Source organism: Thalia democratica, chromosome 8 (assembly GCF_965202585.1).
Source record: "Thalia democratica chromosome 8, ktThaDemo2.hap1.1, whole genome shotgun sequence".
Lineage (NCBI taxonomy): Eukaryota > Metazoa > Chordata > Thaliacea > Salpida > Salpidae > Thalia > Thalia democratica.
The window spans coordinates 25,127,930-25,154,254 of NC_139172.1; the positions used below are offsets into that span (position 1 = coordinate 25,127,930).

General features: G+C 30.1%; 1 protein-coding gene across 1 annotated transcript; it reads left to right on the forward strand.

The window, feature by feature from the left end:
* Positions 1 to 735: 735 nt before the first annotated feature.
* Positions 736 to 25,393, forward strand: LOC145843063 (sushi, von Willebrand factor type A, EGF and pentraxin domain-containing protein 1-like). The gene is made up of 31 exons (XM_082950529.1): positions 736 to 784; positions 1,732 to 1,923; positions 2,524 to 2,718; positions 3,088 to 3,288; positions 4,147 to 4,344; positions 4,696 to 4,884; positions 5,443 to 5,643; positions 6,038 to 6,238; positions 7,156 to 7,350; positions 8,174 to 8,374; positions 8,702 to 8,890; positions 8,999 to 9,190; positions 9,821 to 10,006; positions 10,530 to 10,736; positions 11,221 to 11,418; positions 15,722 to 16,006; positions 16,467 to 16,655; positions 16,932 to 17,132; positions 17,286 to 17,489; positions 18,304 to 18,504; positions 19,115 to 19,318; positions 19,870 to 20,058; positions 20,510 to 20,710; positions 21,094 to 21,294; positions 21,627 to 21,821; positions 21,946 to 22,140; positions 22,824 to 23,039; positions 23,277 to 23,468; positions 24,287 to 24,496; positions 24,710 to 24,860; positions 25,096 to 25,393. The coding sequence occupies exons 1-31, from the start codon at positions 736 to 738 to the stop codon at positions 25,391 to 25,393; spliced, it is 6,126 nt and encodes a 2,041-aa protein (XP_082806655.1).
* The last annotated feature ends 932 nt before the right edge of the window (positions 25,394 to 26,325 follow it).

Consider the following 26,325-nt stretch of genomic DNA (forward strand, 5'->3'; position numbering starts at 1 on the left):
GCTTTTGGCCAAACTGATGCCTCGAACTTATCATATCTGAAATGAAAAATGAATAAGATGTTCAAAAAAATTAAAAAAACTATTTTTATTAGCACAACTTTAAGTTGTCTTCACTGTGTTTTAATACTTCTTTTTTTTCTTTTCTTTAAGAAAATTTGAAACACCGTTTAAAATATTATTTTAATCAAAGGTCGGCAAACGGCAGACCGTAAAGCAAAAAAAAATGTGGTCTGCGATATACTTTTGAGCTGAAAACATACTTTTCAAAAGAATGAAAATAATACTTCGTTGTATAAACTTCCAATCAAGAATTCAATTTAACAACTGCAAGTTATTAATGCTTTATTTTTGCATATTTTATGACAATTTTGTTTCAAAATAGTATTTTATTTTGTATTACTTAAATTAATTTAATTAACTGCGGCCAGTAAAAGTTTTTTTCTATACAGTGCGGCCCGTGAACAATTTTTCTAAAAAAAATGGCCGTTTAGTTAAAATTGTGTAATATATAGAGAGTTTGATAGTTAACGGATAATACAAAATCACTTTTTGGAACACAATTTTTAAACAAATTTACAAAAAGCTCCATTGACGTAACTATCTGAATATTAAAATTGCATATTCATTTAATTCTCAACAAAAAATATTAGAAGAACTTTTCAATAAATCATAAGAGAACAATACTAACTGAGTAAGAAATATTTACATTAAAAAAACTGATGACTTAAAAGCAACATGTGTTCTAGTTGCGATATATTGCGTATTGTTTATACATCAATTATCCGTTAGTTTTATTAAATTGTTCTATTTTTATTTCATAAGTTTAATTAAATGTTTTCGTTTTGAATTACTTACAAAAATGTTTAGTCTAGATAAAATATTTGATATCTAATAAAATATGATAACTGTAAGTCAATTGTTATAAAAGTTTTTTGTTAAAACAATATACATAGTCTATCATAGGATCTTTCCAAAATCAGATAAGTAGGTTTTATTGTATTGTAAAACCTTATAAACCATATTTAAAAAAGTTGTTTGTTTTTTACGTTAAGCAAAATATACCTGTTTTGTGAGCCTTTTAAAATTAAAATAAAACTTTTATATACCAAAATAATAAATAGTAAGTGGCTTCTAGTAGTAACTTTCTTTAAGTTAAATATAGAAAAAAGTCGAGTAACATTTATTACTCATAGATTTAAAATCAATGGTAACTTCTTTTTCTGTATATAACAGCTTAAAGAACTTTTCAGCTAAAAATGTCTTTGGTGTTTAGCACTAAAACATATTTAGTAAAGTAATATACGATTTTAAGCTGAATAAGTAAAGTTATTAATCTTTTCCAAACGCTTATAATGTACTCAAGTTAAAATTCGTTCAGAGTCTTTATTTATTATATTTTTAACTTTGTATTTTCAAGTATCGACTAACACTGCTTTAAAATAGACTTAAAAGTTAAAACCAATGTCTACAAAGCAACTATTTTCTTTAAATTTTAAAAACATTTTAATTAGACTGTTAAAAAATTTGGACTAAGTAATTTGTTAACATCGGCATGCTTTCAAGGCATTTTAACAAAGCGCCTTTCGATCCCAGAGTTAAATATATTAGTACAACATTCTTGTAAGATTAACGTTATAGATACAAAACTACCAAAGAGCCTTAAGAAACTAGATTTAGTAAAATCACAAATCTAAGTCACGCAAAACTTAACTTTTTTAACAAACACTGTAGTATGCGGAAACCCACCGGAAATAGAAAACGGGTTTCACATCGGACCAAACATTCCGTCGTTCGGGGCGGTGTACGAGTACCAGTGCGACAGCGGGTACGTGCCGATCAATGAAGGGTACGAGGAAATCATATGTCTGTACACCGGGGAGTTCTCCCACGCGGCCGACGAGCTCATAGTCTGCGAAAAGAAAGGTTGTTAACAAGATTAGCGATTGAAAAAAATGACTTTTTAGCGCTGTTGCTTTTTTTTTATTTTTAGAAAGAAGCTTTTGTTTTAATTGAATAGCATTTTTTAACTGGGTTAGCTGTTTTTTTTGAAAATTAATTAATAATAAGTTAAAGAATTATTATATAAATTGATTTTTAGAACTCTTTTTTTTAAACTTTACTTTTAATAATAAAAAAACACTTATAAACAAGATTTCCAATAAAATCTTCAATTTTAGAACTATTTTCATACATAGATACAATGTAAACAAAAATTCGAAATTTTTAAGTTTGTTAAAAAATAAAAGCAGTTTTTCGTTACAGTATTGTTGGTAATTCTTGTTTTTTTTTTTTACATTTTGTTAGCATAAAAAAACTTTATAGCTAGCAAAGAATACAAGTTTAACAAAAAATCTTAGAAATTTTCAAAAATGCCAGGAAGTTCTACTGGAACAAACTGCACTGTGCTTGATATTTAATGTAGTACTTTTATCATGTGAGCTAAAATTCACAATTTCGAAATAAACAAACAATGTCAACTCAAACTAACTTGTTGGTTTTGTTAATTCAAGTAAACCAAAACAGCATGCGATAAACCTGCTGCCATCGAGCGTGGCAAGTATGACGAGGAGCAGCTGGCGGACAACTACATGGAAGGGAGCGAGCTCACTTTCTACTGCGACAACATCCGGTCGTTGATGCTCCCCGAATCCGGCGTGATACGCTGCTTGCCGGACGGGTGGGATCACGAGCCCAAGTGTTCCTACCCCGACTTGAAAAGTTAGAGTTTCGCTGTGTACCGTTTTTCTTTTTGGAAGTTCGGATTTTGTCGTGTAAAGGATGTTTTTTATTTGATCTCAAAGATTTCAAAGTTGTAAAGCAAGAAAGAGTTTTTATTGGCTAACGTGTTCTTTTTCTCTGATATTTTTTGTTTTTGTAATACATTACTTGAAATAAAACTAAATTACTTAAGCTGATAAAAAACAATAATTCAAAACATTTTAAAACAAACGAAACCTTTAAAAAAATTTCGACTAAACCGAAACGAGCTTCTTCAAACTTCAATCGTTTGAAAATATCCGTTTTCAAGGCGCGCAACGTTCTTTGTTGACCAATTACAAAAAAGTATACAATGAAATTTCAACGCAGGGTGCGACGATCCGCCGGCGCCCAAACCGCACTCCAGTTGGTCCCTGCAGTTCAGCTTCGTGCCGGGAGAGCTGATAGCGGGCGCGGTGATCGAGTACAGGTGCGACGAGTTCTTCACGATAGAGGAAGGAGACGAAGTGACTTCCGAGTGCTACGACAACGGGAAATGGAGCGTCGTCAGCGCCCCGGATTGCCTTGAAGGTTTATTTTTATTTTAGATATTTGACGCACTGCAGCAGATTTGTCTTTGTCACGTTTGTAGCTTTTAGCTGGCATTGCAAATATTTTTTACAAACAGTTAGTTATTATGAACAATTTTGAAAGTTTATAATTTTTTTCATTTTCACTGGTCGTTTGCAACTGCATTAAGCCATAACGTCACACTAAAACTTGAATTAAGAAAGTAAAGATTCCATGAGGTATATATTGTTATTTAAAAAGTACCTTCCATCTATTATTTTCTTTTTCTAATTCCACTAGTTTTTAAACATAAATTAAAGTCAGTTTTAAAAGCTTTACTATTTCAAAAATTATTTTTAAGTCATCTAGTAAGTGATTACAGCTTTGCTATAAAACTAAAAAATATTTTTTATACCTTTCGAAATTGATCGTACATTACTACATATTTTACCTTTATATAACAAAAACAAATATAGCTAGAAGTAACAACTTTATTTTTTTATTTAAAGAACTTAAAAAATATATTCTATTTTATAAGGTTTGTAAAAAAAGTTTTTTTTTTTTCTCAGTAGCAAAACTAATTTATATTAACGATTTTTTTTAGTTTTCAATTTTTTTCTAATTATTAAAGTTGGGTCCTAACCAAAATATAAAAATTTCAATTTTTAACGTTAAATCAACTAAAACTATTAAAAAAACTGTAAAATAATCTAAAAAATAAATATAAATAGCGTTATTGTTATTTCATCATCGTTTTTTGTTTCTACTAACAAAAATAAAAAATCACCAAGCTTAAATTTACTTAAACTACTGCAATTAAAAGCAAATTTAAGTCATACCTGTTTATTTGAGCATCTAAAATACAAATCATTAAAACAGTGTGCGGTTCCCCTCCGAAGATAGCTAACGGCTACCTTACGATCGTAGAACCTTGGTTTAAAAACGGCGTATATCTTTCCAGCATTGTGAGGTATACATGCGACCAAGGGTACGTTTTCGACCAATCAGCAAGAACGAACTCGCAATGCATCGACGGCTCAAAATGGCAGCCAAGCATCTTTCCGAAGTGTTATGCTGGTAGGTTTTCTTAAGCTTGACGGTGTTTTGTATTTTGTTGCATGAGTAATACTGTGTGTGTACTAAATTAACAAAGTGTTTGATGGCAGTTTTATATTGTTACTTTAGCGATTGTTGAATTTAGTAGAAAAAACTGTTTTAATCACAGCATGTGTTAGTTTAATTTTATAAAACAGCTAATTTCTAATTACATCGACCTTTTTTTAACAATCTACTGTTTCTTTTAAATGTTTCGTGAAAAAAAATTTGTAAACTATAGAGACATTAATAGCACCACACTATGTAACACTTAAGTACTTGTTGATCCTTTTACGTTACTAGCAAAATAAAGTTCACTCAACCCTTTTACAGTATGCGATGACTTTCCTGTCGTTGAATACGGCAGCGCAGACAACAGTAAAGCCATAAGGAAACAAAACAAATTGGTGGAAGGGAGCGAACTGGTGTTCAGCTGTCCTGATGGGTTTGTTGTTAATTTCCCCACCACGACTTGCAACAGCGATGGGAAATGGAAGCCTTCGAACATCGAGTGCTTCCCTGGTAAGGCTGATACTTTAATCAAGTATGAAAAGTAAAAACTGTATGTAGAAACTGACAAGTTCTTAAGTATTTAAGAGTGCAAGTTTTTTTTTTTGTTTTACCTTTAAAGTTATCTAGACTGAGATGGTTTTATTAATGGAAGCAATTAAAATCAAAATAACTCCGTTTAAATAGTATGACTTAGATCGGCAACTAATCAACACCAACGCAGTTTCAACTCCAAAGTAATTTTTATCTACTTATAAATAAGTTCTTTGGTTTGATTGTTAAAACTATTATTCTTATACAATTAGAACTTTTTTTTTTTTAAAGTAAACTCCATGTGTTTAATTTTACTGCGCAAATAATAGCTAACAGAAACAAAAACGCTTTCAAACCGTATTTTTAAATTTTTGTCCTTTTACATACTTCAGTTGTTATGATGTTTACCTTCCAGAGCGACATCTTTCTTAGGCTTAAAAATTTCAGCTTCGTGTATGGCTTTACGTTAGAATGCCATTAATATACATCATACGTTCATTGTGCACTGATAACCTAAGTTATAACTTTATAAAACAGACTGCGGGGATTCACCGGAATACTGGGGCGCCACCAAGGAGGTTACCTCGGTGAGGTTGAACGCGAGGACTGTTCTGGAAACTTCCGCAACCTACATCTGTAACGAGGGGTTGTTCCTGACCCCTCCCACTGCTGACGGGGTCCTGGTCTGCGGGACTGACAGCAAATGGAACGCAAACGTTACGTTCAACTGCCGAGAAAGTTGGCACGTTGTTTTGTTTTTCTTATAAAGAAAAAAATAACCGACCGCACACTTTTTAACGAAGCTGTACTGTACAATATGATAAATTAGAGAACTTTTATTTTTAAGCAGTTTTAGAACATTTGCAGTTTAGTAACTAATTACTATTAAGTCATTTGATGGTAAGTGTTTTAATTGCGTGAAATACTAAGTTTTGTATTGATATTTTGGTAGGCATTAAAGCTTAAAAAAAAAGTATTTAAATATCATGTTCTTACTCAGAAACTTATTTGTGTATTAAAACTAAAGAGTAACGTTAAAGTTATGACAAATTCCCTAAAGTGTTTGTAGTTTATGTACAAAAAATAGAACCATTCAAAACCTGTAGAAACAAAACGCACTTTTCACTTTCAGCCTGTGCTACCTCATTGCCCGTGGAAAACGGCGGGTTCGCGTACTCCGCACCGCTGACACCCAGAATGACGTTTTACCAGGGGACTGAAGTCACGTTCCACTGTGACGAGGGCTACCGGCTGAACAACGCTTCTCTGGAAACGAGCAGCTGCCTCGGCGGCAGAAGGGGGTGGACCAGAAGCATCCCAAAATGCTTGAGAGGTATAAAAATGCATAGAAAAAATTGAATGCAAAACCTAAAGGTTTTTTATTAGAAAGTATTGAGCTTTAACAAGTATTGCGTTGTGTTTTTGTATAAAGGTTTTCGTAATGTTGTAGAGCATTGATAAGTTTTTTTGAACCGTAGTGGGCAAAACTAAGTTAAAAAATTCGTAACAATTATTTGTCGCTGAGTTCGCATTGCTTTCTTTTGTATAAGTATATTCATTAAGAAGTGAATTTTTGTTTTGAATGATTTTAATTATCAAAACAACTTTGTAAAGAAAGTTGTATCAACTTCAAAATAAACTATCTCTTAGAATTTTAGTTTTTTAGAAACATTGTCTTAAAATTCGTGTCTTTAATATTTACACAAAACTCGATAAAGTTTTTTTTTATATTGCATGTAAAAACAAAAGTTTCGACAAAATAAAGTTTAGCACGTTTTAGCAATAAATAGTTCTTCGCATTTACTATTTATCAAGTATTGTAGTAAAAGAAAATATAAATATTAAAACTTAGAATGTGAAGAACCTCAGCCAAATTCAATAAGTTCAATTAATAATCTGGTAAAATCAAGAGATGAATACTATTTGGAAGGTGATATCTTTCGGTATGATTGTAATTTTGGTATCCTTAGTAAAAGTAAGGATTATAAATGCCTTAAAAGTGGATCTTGGGACAGTTCAATTGAAATACCTTGCTTTAATGGTGAGAATTTTATAAATAACTTATTTTTATTAGATTTACTTTATTCTCTGTAGTTTTGTATTTGCGCTGGTATTTATTATATTTTCTTGAGCTTTTTACAATTTAACTTCTACCTCTACTTAAACTTATCAATATTAAAAACTGTCTTCGTTTAAATTACAATTTTGATAAATTTAAGTTTCTTACTAAAAAAAAATTCACAAAAACAGAGTGTCAAAACCCACCCGAAAGCAATCTTTTTTCCTTAGTTCGACTTACTGGTTCAGGAAAGTTTTGGAGCGGAGATGAGATAACGTACGAGTGTAAGAAGGGCTACCTTCCTGAGTACGGAACAGTGTTGCCAACATTAACGTGTGGAATAAATGGAAGCTGGAACGCTGCGAAAGCTCCAGTTTGCGTAGAAAGTAATTTTTCTCAATGAAATCGTGTAAAGTGTATAGAGTATTTTACGTAGTTATGCTGTTATGGTTGTGTACTTACGAAAATAGTGTGTACTCCTAATACGCTAAAAACTTTATGCAACTTAAGGAAGTATAAACTTATTTTCAACACTTTACTAACATTCCAAAGCAAATTTCTTAAAAATTTTGAAGGCTATCACTTTAAAATATTATGATGGAATTTTTTTTTAAGACGAGATTACTCTGCATATATTTTATTTAAAAACTAAAGTTAAGTATATAACATGTCAAACCATTATTTGCTTGATTTTTTTTTCAATTAGAAAAATATAATTTAACAATTTTGATATTTCCAACAAAAAAAAAATTATAAGAAAATAAACTATTAAGTTATCAAAGATTATTATAAATATATATTCCTAAAAACGTTTAACTTTAAGTTAAAAAACAACAATAAAGTTTCTTTAGTTTTCAGTTTGTTGTGTTGTCCTACAATTTGTAAAAAATAGTAGTTTAATTTTTGTAACTAAAATACAGCTGTTTTGTTTTTAATTCAAGTGTACTATTAATTTTTTATCAATCTAAACAACTTTACTTATACGAGGAAGTATATAAAATTCATATAAACTTGACTAAAATGCTATTTAAAACTTAATTATGATCTTTTTAACATAGTTTTTCATAAGTGTGCAAGTATTTGTATTAATATTGTTGCTTAATTGACTCAAAATAAAAACTATAACTTAAAACTTTTAGAATTTTTTTTTTTTTTTTATTAGAAAAATCATAAAAAAATGTTTACCATTTGTTTTTTTAATTTAAACAGCTTGTATGGCACCACCATTTGTGGAAAATGCAGATATAACTTTGACTCCAACAAACGATGATTCAAGCGTCAGTAACAAGGTATCTGTTGAGTATTCGTGCAAAACCGATTACTTTACAAAAGACGAAAGTGTTAGTATGACGCTCGATTGTGAAACTAGTAGTGGGTGGGAAGAACAAACGCTCCCGGCGTGTGTGAAAAGTTGGTATTGTTTGGTATAATTATTAAAAATAAAATTGAAAATATCTAACAAGTTTAGTAACTTGAGCTTTATAAAACTTAATCAAAGTTGTTATAACTTTTTTTTTCTAAAAAAAAGCACTAAATTAAACTTTTAATTTTTAATTAGTTTCTAAACGTCTTGAAAGTTGAAAAATACTTTTTAGTTTACAACAAAACATTAAGGCAGAAGTTGTAAAAGCTAAATTTATAGCTTTTTGAAACCGCTACTTGAGTTTTTATGCTCTTTAACCTCTGTTTTAAACACTTATATCAAATTATTTCGTTGCTTTTTCAATTAAAACACAGAGTGCGAAGATTTTCCTGATGTCACCAACAGTGCCGGATATGATTTAATTTTTGAAAATCAAAGGGACACGTTTTATCTGAACCCAACTGAAATCAGCCACAGGTGCCAAAGTGGCTTCATTAAAAAAGGCTCAACGCTCACTTGCGATGAAAGTGGAAATTGGGTAGGCGAGGTAGCCTGCATACCGAGTAAGTATAAAAATTTCTGCTGACCTACCAACAACGAACATACATTAAACAACATAACAGCTCTATGTGTTTTGGTAGAAATAAAGTAATTTTTTCTGCTCATTGCAGACTGTGGAGTGGCAAGCGACATTACAGGAGCCACTAAAGTTGTTGAGAAGTTTGTAGACATCACCGAGAGTTTGTCTGTTGAATCTGTGGTGAGGTACTCTTGTGCGGGTGACAAATTCATGGTTCCCCCGTCCAAACCCATAAGTTGCACTGGTACCTCTTGGAATATTGATGATTTTGAGTGCGTGTCAGGTAACATTAAATTTTATTATATTTTTGATTTCAAAGTTATTTAAAAGTTATTTAAAAGATAGGTAAGTTACAGTCTAGTTAGCTACAATATCAAAATCAGGTACATTTTAGATATAATGTACTTTTAGAAATTTGATGCATCGTTTTATTAAGCAGTTATTTTCAATAAGCATATAAGTTTATTAAGAACAGAAAGGAGTAAATAACTAAAGTAATAAAAAATTCTAGCATAAAATTGTTTAATTAATAAATAAAAATAAACTTGCATTTTTATACTTTGTAATGACAATCAAACTTAAACTGACTGGTATCTACAATCTTACTTTACTAGTTTTTATTTGCTTATTGTTTTTATAAATGAGTAGTTTTCTAACAAATCTGTTTTTCAAATGTTTTGGAAAGATTAAAAAGGTTTAATTGAAGCAAAGGAAAAAATAAGATATTATTTGTATGGAAAATACTTTAAAACAAATATTATAAACATTTCTTATTAAACATGTTTTATAAATAAAACTTGTGTTTGTTTGAAACCATTGTGTATGTATTCAAATTTTAATTGCATAAAATTTTACCTTAAATATCTTAATTTTAAAACAACTTATAAGCATAAATCTTATAAAAAAAAAACAGATTGTCCCCCTATAACAAATATTTCCTTTGATGTTACTACAACCATTTTAAAGGATAGGTTCGTAGCAGGTACAGTGGTAAAATTTTCATGTCCTGCGCCATCAAAACTTTCAGACAGCAGGAGTTCAGTGATAACTTGTGGTGGTGATGGTAGTTGGTCAACAACTGTCCCACACTGTGTACCAGGTAAATAGTAAAAGTAAAATCTATTCATCAAATTAAAACTTAAATCTTTCTCTCATAACTTATTGTAAGTGTAAATTACAAAAAATTTTGAAAATAAAAGTTTTATTTTTTCGAATTTTTTTTACAAAATTTATTGTTTTGATATGACAACTTTAGAACTCAAAACTTTGTTAAAATTACTGATTATGTTTATGTTTCATAAGCCAAACAGTTGTAACTACCGAAATTACATCAAATCAAATGTCCACACTTTTTTAAGAAACATGTATTAGTTAATTTAAATTCTAAACATCTTGTATTGTCATCATAATTTGAAAGTAAATGTCCAAGGAGCTTTATAAAAAGAATAATTTACAACCTAAACTTCTCCAAATAAAGTGTTTTTTCTACTAAAAATTACAGCAAAATTTAATAGAAAAAATGGTTAGATTATTAAAAGGTATTGATTATTGAACACAAACTTGAAAAATTGCATTAAGACAAAATATAAAAACTTACTGTTAAAACTTTAAAAATATTTAAGACTGTGGAAGCCCGCCAGTTCTTACTGATAGACATTTCACCGAAACTTCAAACAAAAATGTCTACCTCAACGACAAGTATGTTGAACTTCCGCAAACATTTTCATACAGTTGCATGGAGGGTTTCGCATTTGCTTCAGGTTTTTCTTTTGATGTAGAGTGCAAACAAGATGGACTTTACCAGCCCACCGTACCTGATTGCATAAAAAGTAAGATTTGTTTAAAAGTAAAGAAGTTGGATTTTTCCTTGCATCAAGTTTTCAAATTAAAACCAAAAATATGTCAGTAGAATAAAAGCTACACTTTATAAACGAGCTGAAACAAAGTACGTTTGTTGTAAAAAATGTAAAACTATTGATATGTTTTTTAAAAACTCTGAAACAAAACAGTACTCATTCAAGCTTTTAAATATAAATTGAATAAAAAGTTTTTGTACTTTACATAAAAAGCTAGCGCAATTTTTATGCTTGCTTTTTGTCTACGTATGTAACACATTAATCTGGTACAATACAAACTTAATAAGTCATTGACAACTTCAACATTTTAAAAGCAGATTTTTTTAACTAGTTTACTTTAACTAGAAAAATTTTTTGGTATTTAAAATTCGCATAAACTATTCTGAAAAAAAAATGTGCTTAACATTTATGTTTTACAGTGAGAATTTTAAAATATTAAATCAAAGTTTTATTTCAGTTTGCCAGGACCAGCCTAAAGTAAAAAATGCCGATTACAATTCCACCAAAGGTTACGCCATAGAAGGCTCATACGTTATAGGGTCGGTTTTGGTGTACAAGTGTGCACGCCCCTACACACTGATACCCGTCAGAAAGAACACCGTTCGTTGTGACGATGAAGGCGTGTGGCAAGGGAAGCTTGGAAACTGTTTCAGAGGTTAGTATAAAACAGGGGTCGGCAAACTGCGGCCCGCGAAGGGTAAATCTGCGGCCCGCGAGCATGCTATTTTTTTGAATGGAATGCGGCCCGCGAAAGAAAATTTTGTGGCCCGCGAGCATGTAAATGTGGCCCGCTGAGCAAAATTATATTTCTAGTTAAATTTTTTCGGTAATTCGACTTATTTGATTAGTTTGATTTTAAGTCTCTCTACAACATTTTAAAATAATTTCAAGTAATTACTGCTTTAGTTTAAAAATGTGAAAAAGACAGATTAGCGTTCTAACAGGATATATTTCTCAGTTTCATAATTACTTCTTTTTTACAACAGTAGGTAATTATCTGAAAAAATAGTGTCAAGAGTGCTTGGATTTAATAAGTTGGTTGTATAATACCTATTTATAAAATTAACTAAATGCAAATATCTTCCATTTTGTACAAAAGTAATGCACAGTAATTAACTAAAGTGTCATTTCTTTATAGCTTAGATATTCTTTTTCAATATTTTTTATACCTCAGTTTCTTTTATAATTTTTTTGTTTGTAAATGTTATACTTTAGTGTGAACACATTTAAAATAACATAGTAATAAGAGTAAGGTTCATTTGATTTTTGTATTGACACATTTTAATTTTTTATAAGTTGTCTATGCACACCAACTTAAAAAAATGCTCATATTTTAAACCACTTTTTATTCAATACTTTAGTTAGTTTAAGTTAGTTTATGCATACTTTTCTAACATTGTTATTTATTCATGTCATATCTAAATTTGTACAGACACATTTAAAACAATATATATGACATAAGTTAATATAGTTTTTGTTAGGTATACATTCCATTTTTTAAACATTGTTTTTTTCAAGCTAAGTTAATTTTCATGCCTTGCATATCAATACACACAATTGCTGTTTTTTCGAGCTACTTATTTAATATAAACTAGATATAAGGATGGTAAATTTATAAAGTTTGTACATTGTTAATCAAAATAGTTCAAATTCAAGCAAATAAACAATTAAACATTGCCAAACACTCAGACTATCACTATTTGAAAACTTCAAATCTCAGGTCAACTAAGCCATTTTTTAAGTTTTTGGCTAGAATTTCTTTTTGTATACAAAAATATCAGGAATGTTTTTGTTGACTCAGGCTGGCTTTTTTGCTTTAAAGAGTGGCAAATTAAACTTATGACGTATGTTTTGCTCAATCCACAGTGTTAGTTTGAGTTTTAATATATGTTAAATTTTAAGTCTTGCAGCTGATATAATTCAAAATATTATTTATATTATTGTGTACATACATTAAAGAATGAACAATCAGTGTTGCAAAAAAAGTTGAATCCCGGAAAAGCTTTGAATTTGTGAATATATGGTTAAAAATTCTAGAAAAAAACTTGAATTCGAGAATTTTTGAAAAAACCTGGAATTTCAAACAATTTTTACATTTAAAGTAATGAGATTTCGATTTGACTCAAAAAAAATTACCAAATAAATGTTTTTTTATTGAAAAATATATTATAGTAGCTTAACAGTATTTTTTAATATTGATAAATGTTTTAAGACATTTTTTTAAACTTCAATTAAACTTTATACTAAAAATAAAAGAAGGAATTGTACTTCCAAAAACTCCGTATTGGTACATTGCACCTTTACTTGAAAAATTTCACCGATTGTTGTGCTTTTCGCGTTGGAACTAAACCAAGAAATTCTACTAAAATGTCAAAGTTAGTAAAAACACTTCTAATAAAAATTCTCAGATGAGCAATAGTTTTTCTATCAGTGCTCTCATATTAACAGTTTGATTAAAGTCCTAATTTGATTTATGCGACTTTATAACCTTAATGCATTTCCTAAACACGACTTCATGTTGTAATTGAAGAAATAAACAAAAGTTTTTCATTACCGCCAACATCAATTCTTTATAAAAGTTTTCAATTATAAACGATAACTCATTTTAGGTAGTAAATTTTGCTACTTTATTACTTGCCTTAACAATTTTTTCTAATTAGTCTGTAGTTACTGAAGATAATAATGTGCTTTGTCGGAAATGACTTTGGTAATTTTTTTTTATTGTTTCTCGCAATAACTCCTAACTAACGCTTTTTTTATTATTTTAGCTCGTTATATATTTTATAATTAATATTTTTAAATGCAATATTCTTATTGCAAATAAAGAATTGCTATCATGCTAAATAAAAAAAAAATTCTACTTCGCTAATGACTCAATAAAATTTTATACTTTTGTTAAACTTGTTTAAGAAACTCAATTGTCCATTCCAGCTGACTTATACATTTTTGGCATGTAATTATTTACTTGTAATTACCTTGTTATTTCTTTATGTAGTGAACTTTATATTAACTGGATCGATACACAAACAGGCTATTTTAAAAGCTTTAAAACTCCGGTGTGTTAAGCTTTTATTTCAAACACTTTAAAGAAATCTTCCAATTCTCAGTATAGTTTTTATGACTGTTGTGTAGTTTACTAATTGCATTTTTTTCTTGTTTTCTTACACTTTGTGTACTTTTTGATAATGAATATATTTTAACTAGGTATTTAAGCTTGATTAACAACTATTTATTAGCTTTTTCAAATTTTAATAAGTTTAAGCTGGTTTGATACATCTCAGACATTTTTTCTTTTTAGTGGCAATCATGTAAAAGTCTAATTACTAATAAAATATTTTATTAAAGTATTTGAGAAATAATTATGTCAAATCATTTTTTTTAGCTTTCTGGAATACAAACAGGTATTAATTTTATTATGTTATCTAATTACTAAAATTCTTAATGAGTGTAAATTATTTAACTCGCAAAAACTTTTTCCGAAGTAAATACTATTAGAAATATAAACAAGTGTTGATGATATAACAAATGTATAAAAGTAACCCATAAATTGTCTTTCAAGTAAGTTTTTTTAGAGTTAGGTTGTAAGTAAAATTTAAAAAGTATTAAGTTTAACTTATTAAGTGCTTATGAAAGTACATATTTCATTAACAATATTAATACATATTTTTAAAGTATATTAGTCAATGTAAATCATAATCTAATGAATATTAATTTGAATAGGCATTCTATGTATAGCCTAAAAGTCATTTTAAATAATAAGGTGAATAAAAGTAAAACTTTTCTCTAGTGTGACTAAAACTAAAGCCATAAGATTATTCAAATGTCACTAAAACTAAAACTGCGGCCCGCGAAGACTTTGGAAACTTGAAATTTGGCCCGCGACCACCAACTGACTGCTGACCCCTGGTATAAAACGAGTTATTGTAAGCTACAGTAGAGCTTTAGGTTAAAAATGTTGCTTGGTTTTGAGAGTTGTTAAACTTTGAATGGTGTATGTTAAACCTTGAATGTTTATTGACTACTATAAGTTTGTGTAATTGTCTATAGTTTAAGGTATTTGTTTGTTGAAAATAGCAACGTGCTACTAAGCAAAGCCTTAAAAAAGCTTAACTAGTTTCTTTTAAACTTTTTTTAATGGCAGTTCAAATTTCTTATTGGAATTTAAATTTTACAAATGTACACAACAGGGAAAACAATAATTGAAAAATAAGATTGTTACTAGAATATTAACTTTAAGATTAATTTTAGAAACTATAAATCGCCAAATTGAATACACTTAAAAACTGTAGACTGAAACTTTTATTAACAATTTAGTTAAGAACTCTGTTTTTAATATATTAATCTATTATCTTTATTTTTATAGAAAATAATTTAGACACAGCTTTAGTAAAGATGTATTTTACTTTTGGATTGTTTTTTTTTTCTCAAACAATAACCATATGCCTTTTTTTTTTTTAGCCTAAGCTTTTTGATTGATAGCTTTAAACCTCAAAAAACTTAAACTGGTTAACAATTACAGCATCTTATGACTTTAAAAAAATTTTCTGCCTCATAATTTTATTTTTGTTAACTTTTTTTTCAAGCACTTTAAATTTTAATCGAACAACTTTTATTTTTCAAACTCCAACCACTAACCAACACAACCTTACTTTACGCAACAAAAAAGTTGCCAATATATTTTTCTTTCACCAAAACTCACATGTTATGAACAGGATATCAACCTTGATTTTTAAATGTTTGGCTTTAAACTGATTAACACTTAAAAGGCTTAACGAGTTTTAAAAACGTTTTGTCTTATATACATGACTTATATTTTCTATATTTTTGTTTCAAACGTCTTTTAAGCCGAAGAACTTTTAAATTTTAAAAGTCAACCAATGACCAACACAGCTTCACCTCACGCGCAAAAAACGTTGCCAATTTTTTTTTTAAACTTTCACAAAAATTCACCTGACCAGGATCGTCGGCGTTGTTCGACAACGAGTACGAGCTGCGGACCGCCAGCACCTCCTTCCTGTCCGCAAAGTACGATTGCGCAAGAGGGGAAGTCCCTCGAGTGGAAAACGCTCGGCACCGCGTCGACTCGTGGGTGGACGAGGAGATGATGTTCCCGGGCACGATGGTCAGGTACGACTGCAACAAAGGGTTCACCATGGCCCCGGACAATTTCGAGGGCAAGATCTGCGGGGAGGACCGGACTTTCGAGAACGTGCCACCAAAAGTTGAGGGGGCTTGCGTGAAAGGTATGGAAATATTGCAGTCTAGTTATTTGAGTAAACCGTAAGTGGTTGAGCCTGCAGTTTTATAAAACAAATATTTATTAAAACAGCTTCATTGCTACAAAATTTTTATGCGAAAATGTTCTTGTAAAACTACTGCTAATTTGATTATTTTTTCTTTTTAGTTTTAAAGTTGCATAAATACTAGATCTCTTTCTTACAATCGTTATAAAGTGTTTTTATGCTTTTTAATGTCTTTATTTTTATGTAAGATATATAAATAAATCAAAAATATTTTTTAATAAAAACTTAAAGCATCCATGAAAAAACTTGTTTTAAATTCCGTTAGTTTTTAATTTTTATTTTGAAGATAAATTTTTCTTTGGATCAAACAGGAATTTTTGGCTGTATACTCTGTATACTTATCCTAAGAGTGTAAAGTGTGAACAAAGTGTTTTAAGTTTTTATATTGATATTTCAACAGATTGTGGACCTTTTCCCGAAGTTGACAACGCATCCAAGCGTGTAATTAAATCTGTCGTCGTCAACGCAACGTACACAATCGAACAAGAAGTAACTTACGAATGTGGTGCAGGAATGGGATACACAATAAGAGACAATTCAGTGTGTAATGCAGAGTTGCACAGTAACAATACTGGAAAGTGCGTTGCAGGTTAGAAAAAGTTTTGAGAATATTTTACTTTCAAAACATTTTTTTTGAGAACATCAGTTTTACTCTATTCAAAAATGAATACGGCAAGAAAACTAAAATTTTAAGTATTCTACTTTTAATTTATTTGTAAAAGCTAAAAGCTAAAATTAATACTATTTTTCTTTAGTAGTTCGGTTTTGTTTTGAAGAAGACTTAAACTAAGACTAAAACACAAAAAAAAGTAAAATTTTATGAAGTAAATTTTGCACATAAATAACAAGTGGTTTATCAACACAGAGTGTCCTCGTTTACCGCTGAATATTGACAACGGTAACGTCACAGTGGCCCACGCGTTCAGAGATGACAAGTACCTGGAAGGAATGAGCGTCTTGTACAACTGTGAAGCCGGTTACGGTTTCAACAGCAACGATGCAAATTATTTGTGTCAGTCCAATGGGCTTTGGAGCAACGATAACTTGGCACCGCAATGCGTAAAAGGTAAATTGTATATAATTTCTATGTAAATTAGTTCATAAAGCTGTCTATATACAACTAATACAAAGTATTTTTTTCATGTTTGTTACAACGATGTTTGAACATTTAGACAAACTCAACAAAACTAATCAAAACTTTTTTTTTTGAATTGCACAGTGTGCGAAACATTACCTAGCATTGAGTACGGTACGTATGATCCGGTTGACCCAATGAGACTCGGTTTCAACATGATCGGTGACGTTTTCAATTTCAAGTGCGTTGAAACTCATGTTCTGAAAAGTGGTGAAGTTGCAGACTTTCAAATCGAGTGTATGGAGAGCGGTAGTTGGAGTCCATCAGAACAGCCTGTCTGTATAACCGGTGGGTAAAGTTTAATAGTTTTATGTGGATCTTTTTTTTTAGATATAGTTTGCTGTAATTTTCTATATGAACGCTAGTTAATACAAAAGTTTTTTAAAGACGTACTCTTAATTGATTAACATAATTTCAAATACTTATGTAACAATTTTTTCATTAAAAGTTTAGTTTTTTGTTACTGTCTAAAGCAGTTTTTTTATTTACCATGTTTATGTTCAAAAATTCAGTAAGTAGTTTACTTTGTTGTACAATTTTTTATACTAGAGGATATTTTCCTTCAAAATTTTAAAGTTATATCTTAAACTTGATAGATTTAAAAACTTTAATGTATTTTTTACCACCAAATTACTCCAAAATTTTTAAGTTTATTTTGTTAAATAAATTTTTAACATTGTAACCTTTCGAATAAAAACTAATGATAATTGCTTGAAGATTACCAAGTACATTGTTTAAGCACATCTAAAGCTGACCTAATCTAAATTTTTAGCATTTTGTAATAAGTTTAAATAGCAGAGCAATTACGAAAAATTATTTTACAGCTCTAACATTTATAAAAACAACTACAAGCAGCCTACACTTTTGCAAAATTGAACGGCTTTAATTAATTTCTTACTTAAAGTGTACATTTATATAAGTGTGTTGCACACTTTATTTTTGTCAGTTTTTATAAGTTTTATTTAAAAAATCTGACCAGATTTACAGATAGATTGTCTTATCGAAACTAATAGTTTAACTTTATAAAACTTGTTAAGCGTTAAAACAACTATTACACACAGTTTGAGTTTTAATTTTAAAGCACTTTATTTAAACTTTCCAGAGTGTCCTGATTTTCCTGTGACGGACTCAGCAAGGATTTCTGACGTGAACTACGCGCACACCGATGGCGAAAACTGGACGGGGACGACAGTGCAGTACACTTGCATGAACGACTATGCTTTGAAGTATGGCGAGAAGTCTGTGTTAACCTGCCAAGCGGATGGAAGTTGGGATGCAGAATCAGCTCCTACGTGCCTTCCGTGTTAGTGTTTTTTAACTTAAATGTTTTTAATGTGTTTTCGTCTACCTAAAAAGTTGTACCAGATTTCTTTTGTTTAGGTTATTTGTATAAGGTTCAAGATTAACTTAAAACTGCTAGAAAAATTATCTTTTAAAACATGACTTAGGCTTTTTCTATTTTCATCTTAAGCTACTAAACTGTTACTTATTTATATAAAGCAACGTAAAATGTTTTTGTTAAACCGTTTTTATTTAATTCATTTGGCGCATACTTTTTGTCCAAAGCATTTATGTAAAATATTTAAGTTGTAAAATAAGTTCTAGTAGTTTTTTAAGCTCTTATATGTGCAATAATCTTTATAAACAAGTTATAAAGCCTGTTATTTTTAAGTGTGTTTTTGTGATTTACTAAGTTTACATGCTGTGTAAAAATTTCTTATTTTTGGTTTTCAATCTAAAATGTAGTTTACACCTTTTACCCATTTATGAATAAAAGGTTAGGCTTACGCAGAATTACTATATTTTGCTACAATTTTTTCAATGTTGACTTATATAAGCAAAAAAAAATGTTTAGTAAACATCTATTTTTATTTTATAAGCTACAAACCTTGAAACTAAAAACTAACTTATAGTTTGTGAAAACCCGCCTGAAGTCATTAACGCACGATTTGTCAACACGTCGACACATGCAACTTCAGATGGATCCACAGCTCACATTCAGTTCGAGTACAGTTGCAATGAAGGGTATTACCCTAACAACTTCGACAAGACATTGGTGACCAACTGCATCTCAGGGAACACCTGGTACCCGGCCATAAACTTTGCTTGTTTTAAAGGTAAAACTAAAAAAAAATAACTTTAAGGTGTTTAAAACTCGAAAATATATTTACAACAAAGTTTTTGATAACACGTAATGGTTAATTTTTTCTATTAATTTAAAATAAAAACTTTGAGTAAACGTTTAAGCAAAACAGTTTAATCTGATCTATTGAGAAAAAATTATAAAAACTATTTTCTAACAAAAAAATTTTAAACAAAAAATTCTAAAATTTTGTCTATGTGTCAATTTTGTTTTTTTCGTATTACTTAAAACTTAAGTACTGAGCTTTTATATTATAGATAGACGATTAATTTCTAATACCTTTTTTTTCTGAATGATTTTAAGCAAGAACTTATAAAAAGTCTAAAACATATTACTTAATTAGTTAGTAGAAAAAAAAATATTACGTACTACCTTTGTGTATGATCATACTTAATGACATTTTTTAAATCCGAGCTATTGACTAAGCTTTATCAATGATAAAACATTTTTGTAATATTGAGGTCAAGCCTCTTAGTAAAAATAGCTTGTAATACTGTACGGCTGAGTGATTTTAAAACCCCTTAGAGTGTGATACGATCCCCGAAGTGGAAAACAGCGAATCACATGTTGCCACGCACGCAAGCAGCAGGAATGACGTGTACGTGACGGGTTCGCAGCTCGCCTTCACTTGCAAGGATGATTATTTTTTGATAGGGGAAAACCCCGAGTGCGGAACGGACGGGAAGTGGGAGCCAACAAACACGTGTCAGCCGGGTACGACTTTTCTACGTTGTAACATTGTTGAAATTTAGTTTTGTTCCTATGTGTGTCTGTGTAGAAAAAAATGAGTTAAGTGTAGTGCATTATTCATTTGTTTCGCTTACCTTGTTTTTAGTAAAATAAACTTGCTTATTACGTTAAGTATAACTCTAAGTATTTATTTTTAGTATGTTTTTGTATTAAAGAGTAAAAATAAAACTTACAGGGATGCAATGCTTTATAACACATTGCAATTTTATAATGGTTATAACTTTGCATAAACTTGGGTATGTATTTTTAGTGATATGTATTTAAGAGAAAGTACGTTTTCTACTAAGTATAAAAACGCTGTAAATAAAGAAATTAAATTTTATTAACAACAAAAAGTTCTACAACTTTTATCTTTGGAATAGACAAAATCTATTTTATTCTTTTTATGTTTTATTCTTAACTTTCTTTATTTAAGACTGCAAAGACCTACCATTAATCGCAAAAGCGACAATAGATGTAGAGTATGTCAAAATAAGTGACGACTTCAAACTGGCAACCAGAGTGAATTACAATTGCGATACCGGATTCGTCATTAAACCGTCTACATCTGACGGTTACAAGATTTGTTCCCATGACAACGCTGCTTGGTCATCCGAACCATTTAAATGTCTTCGCTGTTAGTTTGACTTTTATACTTAGAATCGCATTTCGAATTTTAGGTGATTCGAAGCAGTTGTTATGTCAACAATACTCCATCAGTTACTTGCTGCTAATAAAAATGTACAAACTATAAAATGTATAAATTAAATTTGTCTCAATTCATTAGGTAAAAGGTTTTGGTCACAATTTATTTTTAAGAAAACGTGTTTTATTTTAATACACACTTTTAGTTTAATAATCCTTTTTTAACTGTTTTAAGCTCGATGACCGAATGGTCTTTCTATACCTTGACCATATTTTTGAGCGTCGATTTCTTTACCTTGTTCAACAAAATAAGCTAGTTTTACATGACCTTAAAATTAACAAATAAGAAAAGTTGTGACTTAACTTTTCTTTCAGCTTGTCCGGACATAGAAACGATTCATGGACTTTCTTACCAAACGACGGGTACTACCGAAACCAGCGAAGAAACGATAACTGAAGGAACCACTGTTTCATTTTCGTGTGCAGATGGTTTCTATATGAGTGACGTAAGCCTGGAAAGCACTACTTGCACGGACGGAGGAACGTACAGCTCCAGTATACCTTACTGCGTCACAGGTTGGATGAAAGCTGTTTAAAAGATCTTTTTTGTACAGAGCATTCTAGTTGGTATTTTTTAATAGAAGAAATATAATTAATAATCACTTTCAATTTAACATGAGATTTCTCGTTTGTGATTTGACGTGTAAATACAAAATGTTATTTTTATCTTAAGTATACACTAAAAGTAAGTTGAGCAATTTAATTATAGTTCTGCTGAACATTTGAAAAGTTTGTTTGTTATTTTTAAGACTTACCCGGCATTAAGTTTTTGACGGTAAATTAGTTACACAAAAAACTTTTTTTGTGTTGTTGTATTAATTTAAAAAATACTATGAGTTTTTTAACAGAATGCGAAATACCAACTGTAATTAACGGAGAATACGAAGTAAGCAAGACTGTAGCAGTGATGATTGAAGGCGAGACTAAAAGTCTGCCGCAACAACTAACTCTGAATTGCAACAGCGGTTTCGTATCCAACCCGGCTTATCGAATGGCAGATTGCGTAAATAAAGAGTTTTATCCGATTGAAGAATGCACAAGAGGTTTCAGTTTTTATTCAATTTTTTTAATGATCGCTTAATTTTGTTCTAGAAACTATTTAAACTTAGATAACCTAGCTCAATAATAAATTTATACCAATTCATTTGAAACTACCAACAACACCAGATTGTGGCTTACCGGGAGAACTGACAAACGGCAAGTACGATATAGCCAAGAGTGCGCTTGAGTACGCCTCCACAGTGGGTTCCGTTGCAACTTACGAGTGTGAACCTGGTTACACGATACTGCCTGCTGAGCATAACCAGCTCACGTGTACAGAATCTGGCGATTGGGAAGGGGATCTTGGCAGTTGTTATTCTGGTGAGCAGTTTTTTTTAACACGGTAGTTTTCTAAATGGCTGTAAAAAGTTCAAAAAAATGTACTTTCATTAGTTTGTTTCTAATTATCTTAAGTAAAAAGGCTGTAAGATATGCTCAACCAAATGTTATAAACATTTTTTTTACTCCTGCAAACTGAGCTATAACGCGAAAATGCTTTACAACAAAATTGAAATGTTATTACTTACAGTAAAAATTAGTGACCGCTGTTTGAAGTGAAAAGTTAAGTTAAATTTGTTCCTTATTTTCATAAGTCCTAAAATACCAATCTGATTTGTAATTACTTTAATGTTCGCAGCTAAGGCTTTCATTTCTATATTCAACTAATAAGTAGTTAACTTTAAATGAGTTTCTGAAGATAAAACATTTGTAATTATTTTTTGTTTTAAAGGAGCATTCGATGAGTTTTTACAAAAATTTGTGCATAAGTAAGTGCAGAAAATGGTTAATACTTATTCGTGTTTTTTAAACCTGAAAATAAAATATCAAATCAATACTAGATTCATCACAAATAAAAAAACTCTTTAAACCTATAAATAACATTCTTTTTGCAAAAAACATAATAAAATGATACCATGCAAAAACTTGTTTGTTTCGTTTTGAACCGGTGCCAACATTTTTCAAAAAAAAACTACTACTCCTAAGCATTGACACCAAAAACACAGAGGCCAAGTGCGAAACTCTGCCGACCATTCAAAATTCTGAGTTTACCCGAAAAACGAGCCACCCTTTCGACCTGTATTACCCTGGTGACGAGTTGACACTTGCGTGCGACACGGGCTTCGTGCAGCGCCCGGTGGGAGAAGTAGGGGAAATATGCAACAACGACCTCAAGTGGGAACCTGTTTCTGAGGTCGGGGTTCGCGGCCAGTGCATAGCAAGTTTGTTGCATAAAGTTGTAGAAATTAATTAACATGATGCTTTCAACCTTTTATGTCTTTTTGAATACATAGTATGATACTTTTACATTTTAACTCTTTCTTTAATACGTTCAAAGTTTATTTTAGTGTATAAAAACATTATTTCGGTTTCAGCTTTTCATCAATAAAAAACATAAAACAAACTAATTAAGGGTGCCTGAAGTAAACTTTTGAAAGTTTAGAATTAAATTTTACCAGAATGCGAAAACTGGCCTGATGTTGAAAACGGTCTTAAGTCTATAACAAATGGCTACACTGTCGACGGAGAACTGTACACCACTGCAGTTGAGTATACCTGTTTCCCGGAGTATCTATACAATGTGGCAGTCAGTACGGTGGTATGTTTGGGCGATGACAAATTTGATAATGCTATAGGTGATTGTAAAAAAGGTAAGAGAGTTTAAAGTTTTAGGCAATGTTTTCTAAGGTATCATAAATATTTTAATTGAATCTAAAACTAACTATCGTTTTAAAGTATATAACGCTATACATTTTTTCATACAATTCAAAGTTGTTGTTTTTGTAAAAAAATAAATTAACTAAGACTATGTATTCAAACTTTGTATAGACATTAAATACTGTAGTATGTATAGTTTTAAAATATAACTTGAAATAAAGTTAAAAATAATATTTTAAACTTGCAAAAACTTCTCATCCTTAGATAAGTTTGATACATACTACCTTGAAAACATTTTGTGAGTAAAGAAAATATGTTGTTGGATACAATTTTTCGTTTGAAACATTTAACTAGTTTTTTATACAACTTTTATCGTTTATACGACTTACTTTATTTATGTTTTTAATTTTATACCTCTTAGTTAATTCTAAGTCTTTAAGTTTAGTTAAGAAATGACATTATCATAATACATAGTGTTTATGTAGGTTACAAATAAAATAAAAAAATGTAAAAAAAATTTTTTTTTATCTTTATTCAGATGAGTTTAGTTTAGTAATTACTTCTAAGACTAATTAGTTTCATTAGTCTTTTAGTTTTGTATGTATTAACGATTCAAAAAGTATCAAACTTTTGTTATGCAGCTACCATTTGATAGGTAAATTTTACAGAAAAATATCAAAACTTTCCGTATAGAATTTATATAGTGCAAAGTAGTTTAACGGATATATGTATAACATTTTCTAATTTGTATGCCTGACTAAAAAAAATAACGATTCTTTCTGTAACTATTTAAATATCACAAATTTTACAGTTTGTAAAGAACCAATATCATTGACAAGCGGCAACCACAAAGTGAAGAGCCATGATGAGGTGCTAGGCGATGAGAAACTAGTTTCCGACTCTGTACTGACTTTCTCTTGCGATGAAGGTTTTATATTCCGTAACGGTGGTGAAGAATATGACAGTACATGTAACGAAGATGGAGACTGGAGCCCGATACCAAGTTGCATTGATTATATTGGTAAGAAGTTTTTTATACATACATGTTAAAAAATTACTTCATATTTATGTTATGTTTTCGGTGTGATCTTTTTTTTTATTTTAAGGTTCTAATTTATACGTAAACGTGTTTATTTGTACGTAGTTTTTCCTTGGAAAGGTTAAGAAGTCTTTGACTCATACGACGGTCAAAATATATCTGTTTTTTATTTTAAATTATACATAACTGTTGTAGACGGCTCTTCAAAAGAAAGGTGTTATAACAGCTACTCGTACCATTTAACTGAAAAAGGCACTTTCAGTGAAACTAAAGAATATTGCGAAATTATAGGTGGAAATTTGATCCATAAAAACATCGGACTTGATGAAAACTCGCTACCATTGAAGTTAGAATTTTTTTTTTAATAAGTTACTCATTGGTTTATTTTCTTTTAGAAAAAATAATTTTAAAGCTAATCCAAAATCAAATCAGATTCCATAGTTTTATCATTTTAAGCTATTACATTTTGTTTAATCAAAAACCCTTAAAGTTAGAAATTTTCCTAATACTTGAAAAGCGACATATTAAATTATCAAGAACAATTAAAGTAAGATTTTGTTTTCATCATAGTTTTTATGCAGCGAACTCGACAAGTTAAGAACGGTCAACGGCGAGGTAGTTCCAATCTTACTCGGTATCAAAAAAACAAGCGCCGCCTCGTGGACAAAAGAGGATGGTACCGAAGTTTCAATCGCGTCCTCGGCAGAAGTTCTAAGCACAGGCAACTGGCTGCAATGGGACGCTGGTAAACCTGGTATCAACACCTGTGTTGAGCTCGGCACCGAGGGAAAGTTGAGCGATGTTTTTTGCAGTCCGGCCGTAGCGGTAAATAAGATAAGAGGTTTTTGCGAAGTGGAAGATGAATTTTGTGTGGTATAAAGTTGTGTAAAGTTTCCTTTTGTGAAGGAGTTAATAAAGAAGTAGCTTTAACATAGCATTTGTTTTTGTAGTATTAAACAGTTTTTTTATTGTTGTTTTGTAGATGTAACTAAATTAATAGCTATAGTTATCTACGCTGAAGACTATGTTGTTCCTCGTAGAACTTTGTTAGAAAATTTTATTATTCCTAAATACTCAATGTAATTCTTTATGATCTTTTTACCTATAAGTGCTTTATTCTTGTCTAATTCTCATTCGAGAAAACCATCAGTAAAACTATTTGTTTTGTATAAAGTGTTTTGTAGTAACTGAATCTGGAGTAATGAGTGTTTAAAACTTAACTAACACTTGAACTAATGTTTATAGATAAACTTATCACAGTTCCCAGTAGTAAAACTTTAAAGCTAAAACTTTAATACATTTTTGAAACGAACAAACTTAAAACTTTTTTGTACTCACTAATACTTTTTAAATTAGCTTTTCTGAAGTATGCATTTCAGGGTAACTTATTAAAGAAATATTTTTATTTTGAAACTTGGTTGTTAAATTGTTAACAAAGAAATATCTTTACAAGTAACTGTGTGTAGTAGGTAAATCTTTTAACATGTACATTAGGTAACTTTATAAAGATGTATAAGTTTATTTTTGATTTAATGTAAAGCTTAGAAACATAATATAAAAGTTTAAAAGTTGAGCACAGAAAAAAATCTTTAATTTAAAAATTTGTTACAAAAACTCTAATAAAGTATCAGCAGTTAAATGAAACACTACAAGAAAATCTAAAAGGATAACAACAACAAAAATTGTACATTAAAATCTTAAATGTATATACTTTTAGTATACTGTTGGCACGTATCTTCTTAACAGCTCACTTTTCGTTTATAAAGTAGCAGGTAATTTAAAAAATGACGAATGTTATGCTTCTACACTGA

Coding starts and splice junctions, on each gene's coding strand:
- LOC145843063 (XM_082950529.1), top strand. CDS start 736: ATGTGTTCTAGTTGCGATATATTGCGTATTGTTTATACATCAATTATC. Junction 8,375..8,701: donor GCTCCCGGCGTGTGTGAAAA/GTTGGTATTGTT, acceptor ATTAAAACACAG/AGTGCGAAGATTTTCCTGAT. Junction 17,490..18,303: donor ACAGCCTGTCTGTATAACCG/GTGGGTAAAGTT, acceptor TAAACTTTCCAG/AGTGTCCTGATTTTCCTGTG.